Source organism: Hesperophylax consimilis, chromosome 7 (assembly GCF_061612785.1).
Source record: "Hesperophylax consimilis isolate HC1 chromosome 7, BYU_Hcon_1.0, whole genome shotgun sequence".
Classification (NCBI taxonomy): Eukaryota; Metazoa; Arthropoda; class Insecta; order Trichoptera; family Limnephilidae; genus Hesperophylax; species Hesperophylax consimilis.
Window position 1 is genome coordinate 16132511 of NC_142842.1, and position 5250 is coordinate 16137760.

The window sequence follows — 5250 nt, forward strand, 5'->3', positions numbered from 1 at the left end:
GCACTCACATCAAAATCCAATCCGTTGGTAAGTGCCAAACCAAATAAACCAATACATGTGTTGGTTGTGCCTGCATTGTTTTCTGTACAGTAACAAATAAGTATAAGTATGTATTGTGTTAACCATCTACTTTCTAAAACAGGCGGGTCAGAAGCTGAAACTTTCCGAAATCGGAAGGGATACTTTTCGTTAAATGTCCAAACAATATCAGACGCGAAGATGAGGATAAGAGACATAGTAGCCAGGTGGCCAGGAGCAACGCATGACTCGCTCATCTTCCAAGGTTGCCGCGCCAAAGCGGTCTTTGAGACCGGCCAATACCCAAATGGAGTACTCGTAGGAGACAGCGGATATCCATTAAAGGTATTAAATACACAACTTTAATGTTTTAATCAAATAAGATATTTGTATAACGTCAGTAAATTGTTCCGTTCCTTCTCACCTTTTTAAAATTCACGTCCTCGACCATCCAGATTGTAAATTCTGTGCTTTAGACGTGGGAACTTTAGATCACATATTTTTTGGTTGTCGCTCTCTAAATAAATATACTCTGTTCTACCAAGCGTAATCTAAAATTGCCCCCCCCCCCCCATTCAACATCTCATCTATTCTAAAGTCTGAACTCGAATCCAATCTTCCATACGATTCTGAATTATGCACATTTAAATAAAATTAATATATTCATATTCACCTTTCCTTTCTCTGTAATTTTAAATGATAGCCTATAACAATCCTTGAAAGGTGAAGTCAGAAATATAAAAAAAAAAAAAATTATTAAAAATACTGGGTTCAGTGTTTATATAGTTTTAATGACTTTTAAACAAAACATTTGCATAAAATAACATTAAAAATACTGTGTTCAGTGTCTACATAGTTTTTAACTTTCAAACAGGACATTTTCAAAACATAACTTGAAAAATAAGCAAGGAACGTACGTTATAATCTCTTTTCATAATTTAACTATTGCAAAAAGTTTTTTGGCAATGTGGTATGTAAGAAAAATTTGATTAATTACACAAGAGACATTTGCATAACATAACTTTTAAAATATTGTGTTCAGTGTTTACATAGTATGTAATGACTTTCAAACAAGATCTTCCTAAAAACATAACTTGAAAAATCAGCAAGGAACGTACGTTATAATCTCTTTTCATAATTTAACTATTGCAAAAAGTTATTTCGCAATGTGGTATGTAAGAAAAATTTAATTAATGACTTTTAAACAAGAGACATTTGCATAACATAACTTTTAAAATATTGTGTTCAGTGTTTACATAGTATGTAATGATTTTCAAACAAGATCTTCCTAAAAACTTGAAAAATCAGTAAGGAATGTACATAATCTCCGCGTTCACAGATGGCGCTAATTTAATTATTATTACAAAAATGTTATTGGGTAATGTTAAATGTAAGAATAAGTTTAAAAACATACAAAGTTATATAAAATTATTAAATGAAGAATGCACATTTCAACGCGCATCGTTCGCAGATGCTCCAGTTGCTCGATTTTAAGGACATTCTGAAAAAGAAAACAGTATAATATTATTACAAAAATATTAATGTTTTATTTCAGACATATCTCATGACACCATACAGGAATCCTGAAACACCTGTCCAACAAAACTATAATGAAAGACACATTAAAACCAGAAACGTTGTGGAAAGACAATACGGATTATGGAAAAGGAGGTTTCCTGTCTTATCGAACGGCCTGCGACTAAACCTCAACACCACAATGGCAGTGATAGTCGCATGTGGAGTTCTGCATAACATATGCATCAATCGTGGGGAGGAACATCCACAAGATTGGATCAATGGCGTTGACGATGTTCCAAACAATGTCGCAGAATTGAACAATGCGGGGAACGTTGCAAATTTAAAAAGAGACGTGATTGCAAATAATATGTACAATGTATGAGCACTACTCGTAGTTGGTATGTTTTTGAACCTGCGATCCAAAATGTGTGTTACTTGCTATTTCTTGTTTTTTCTATTTATGAAAATAAATAAGTATTTCTTTAGAGTAGATAATAAGTTTGATGAATATTTAAATAAAAATAATAAGTAAACAAAACAATTACCACTTCTTAATTTCTTTAGGGTGATCTCTTTGGCCTCCCTCTCCAACCTTACAACGGCAAGTTGCTCTTTTAATATATCATGGCGAATTGCCCATTCCGCTGCCTTCGCGAGTCTCTCCTCTTGTATCATCTCCAAAACAAGTTTTTCTTGGGCGGCTTTGGTAGAAATTATTTCTGTTGTCATTTCTGACTGGACCTTTGCCTTCGCCTCCATGTCTTGCATGTCCTTAATTCTCGTTCCTTCCGCTTCAAGCTTGGCGGCTGCTATTTTATGCAAATCAGCGAGAAGAGAGTCCTTCGCTGATTTCTTCAAACACAGCCGCCTCTTGAACGCCTTCCTAGGAACTGAAGGGGGGACGGTTAGTGAGGACGTAACTGGAGTGGGGGGAATTTCAGATGGCAGTGGGGAGACAGCTGGTGCCGACATCACGGGATGAATGGCCTGACTCTGAACGGTTAGTGGGGGGACAGCTTGAACCGACATCTCGGGAAATGTGAAAATCGGATTTTCTTCCTAAACAAAAGATAAGAAGAATATCAACAAAATTCAAATATAACTGACATATTTATTTATAAAGAAACAAACAGTACATTGATCACATTGGTGAGAAAATTTACAGATATTAATAATATTTCATGGTTGGTACCTATGATATGTTCTCTGTAGTGTCTTATTTATGGTATGTATATTTATTAATTATTGGGTGATGTGCGTAATGGGTAGGTGTGTGTGTTGTATGTGTGAGTATGTTTGTAGATGTGAGAAGTGGTGATGTGGGAAGTGATGATGTATGCACATTGAACTGTTTATATTATTGACATTATGCTCTTTTTAAATTTGGGCAGTGAATCGGAGAAAATGTCGATGTTAGAGTTTAGGCAAATATTATTTAACGTTTTGTAATTCAGCGTGTGGAATAGTTCTGTGTGGCGCGTATGTCTTAAGGGTATATCAACATGAATTAGGGAAACAAGTTAAGTACAGTCGATGTTATTATTTAAAATTCTGTGTATATGTTTCCTTTTGTTGAAAAGTTTGAAATGTACATTCAAAGTTATTGTTGAATTTGATGGTAAGATATTTTATAATTTTTTTTTTAAATATAGTATTATATATATTATCCTTCAATGTGATTGAGAAGTCAGTAAAAATTAAATAAAATTACCAATATCCAGTCTTCAGTCTCTACTGATTCCAGTTGATGCTGTCCTACGAGTACCGTGTTAGAGTTGGCTGCGTTGGTAGTTGGCTCGCTCACATCATTTGAATCAAACCTTTCAAAATACAATAGAAGGACTTGAGAGTAAAATCATATAATATTTAGCAAGCAAGAAGTAACATACACAATCCAACTACAATGTACAATGCATGATAAGCTTTCAGATTCCACTACGTAATACTACAAAACTAACTAACTAGTAACTAACCATCAGACCGTTTCTCCGCAGGGGTAGGTACAGTGGACACTGGACAGACCGCCAAACAACTCGCTCACACCACACACTCTTTGCCTCATTCATACTCTTCTATTATACATACTCTTCTATTATTCTGACTCTTGACATAGCCCGTCTCAAGTAACTGATACACTTGATCGTGCCATGTCTTCCTCGGGCGTCCCCGACTTCTTCTACTATTCACATTTGCGTCAAATATTCTTCTTACACTACTTTCTTCATTATTCACTCGACATGCCCAAACCATCTTTATACTACAAGTTGGGATTTATTCCTGTGCAGAAATTCTGGTACTAACCACCACATCTGATTATTACTGAGGCAGTTCATTTATGTATAATACTATATAAGTAATTTTTAATATTCTTATGTAACGGCCAATAAAAGAGCGTTAAAAAGAAAAAAAATTTAAACTTACTGGTTTTCCAGGCCGGAAGAACTTATGCCAATTGCTGCTTCGACCTTTAATAATACAGGGTCCTCAACATCTTGGCTGGGCCCTCCCCCAGTACCAAATATGTGGCAACGGATGCTGGCCCTCTGTGTTCTGGCTTCCCTTTTTAAATTGTCCCAAGCCTTTTTGAGAGCAACGAGCGATCTGCAATGATTTAAAAGATTAGAAGAAATAATTTGGCCTCATTCCCTTCAAGCATCGTCTCATACACAGTTTGGTTATTCTGACTTTTGACATGGCCCGTCTCAAGTATCTGGTTCACTTGATCGTGCCATGTCTTCTTCGGGCATCCCCGACTTCTACCATTCACATTTGCGTCATAATATATGTCTCATTCGCTCTAATACGAAACAGAATTGAGCTAGGAAAACCCGAGATACGAAACAGAATTGAGGGACAAAATGAAGCTTGTTAATTTCATCTGAATTTGAAGAAGACACAATATTATATAAGCGCCCTTGAGGTGATTTCTCACGAAAACGGCGCTATATAAATTAGCCAAATATTATTAAGATAAATCACATACCGTTGAGATGAGCTCCCGCTGTTAAACTGGACTAAAACGTTGTTCCAAGCGGCATCCTTTACTCTCGTATTCAACAAATAACTCGGACCGCCCGTTGATTTCGATAAAAGTGCCGGCGACGATGTAATGAGCTCTACCAGCCTCATCTTATCATTTTGTGTGAAGTTCTTCGCACGCTTTGCTTTGATCTCCATTTTAAGATTTGTTTGTGTTTGTTTTGCTGTCGCACGGAAAAAAAACTTACGTCGATCTGCCAAATCAAATGGGAAGTCCCGATTGTGGCATCACGTTCAAATTGTCACTTTATTTTTAATATATTATATACGTTAGTTTAAAAAATATGAAATACCAGTTTATAGATAACGGTATTTAAAAGAAGTAATGTGTATTAATAAGAGCTACAATAATTAACTCTTTAATATTAATTAAACATAGAAAGTTTTTAATTTGATGTCATTTTATTGTCTATGCTAATGTTCGGTAGTGTGTGGGGCTACTTAAGATTTTCAAAGATAAAATGATTGGGAACAACGCAAATCGAACGTTCCCTGCAAAATGCTTAAAAATCGCTTGGCTTAGCAAAAACAAAGATTTGAACTTAGATAACGATTAAAAAGTTGGGAACAGCGGCCGTTACTGAGTTCCGCATCTACCTCAGTTTTTAGCTGATATTAGTAGTATTTTTTTACGACTGTGTGAATTGTCATCTTTTGCTCTAAAAATAGCTAAAT

General features: G+C 35.5%; 2 protein-coding genes across 2 annotated transcripts; both read right to left on the reverse strand.

Annotated features, from left to right (window-relative positions):
* Positions 1 to 1138: 1138 nt before the first annotated feature.
* On the reverse strand, positions 1139 to 2584 carry LOC149422372 (uncharacterized). The gene is made up of 2 exons (XM_089633761.1): positions 2082 to 2584; positions 1139 to 1519 (listed from the first exon to the last, which is right to left on the reverse strand). The coding sequence occupies exons 1-2, from the start codon at positions 2563 to 2565 to the stop codon at positions 1509 to 1511; spliced, it is 495 nt and encodes a 164-aa protein (XP_089489887.1). The 5' UTR covers positions 2566 to 2584; the 3' UTR covers positions 1139 to 1508.
* A 639-nt stretch (positions 2585 to 3223) lies between these two features.
* LOC149422373 (uncharacterized) lies at positions 3224 to 4774 on the reverse strand. Its single transcript, XM_089633568.1, has 3 exons — positions 4520 to 4774; positions 3958 to 4137; positions 3224 to 3356 (listed from the first exon to the last, which is right to left on the reverse strand). Exons 1-3 carry the CDS (start codon positions 4711 to 4713, stop codon positions 3224 to 3226), a joined length of 507 nt encoding a protein of 168 aa, XP_089489694.1. The 5' UTR covers positions 4714 to 4774.
* Between the last annotated feature and the right edge of the window lie 476 nt (positions 4775 to 5250).

Coding starts and splice junctions, on each gene's coding strand:
- LOC149422372 (XM_089633761.1), bottom strand. CDS start 2,565: ATGTCGGTTCAAGCTGTCCCCCCACTAACCGTTCAGAGTCAGGCCATT.
- LOC149422373 (XM_089633568.1), bottom strand. CDS start 4,713: ATGGAGATCAAAGCAAAGCGTGCGAAGAACTTCACACAAAATGATAAG. Junction 4,138..4,519: donor AGCGGGAGCTCATCTCAACG/GTATGTGATTTA, acceptor AAATCATTGCAG/ATCGCTCGTTGCTCTCAAAA. Junction 3,357..3,957: donor TCTTCCGGCCTGGAAAACCA/GTAAGTTTAAAT, acceptor GTATTTTGAAAG/GTTTGATTCAAATGATGTGA.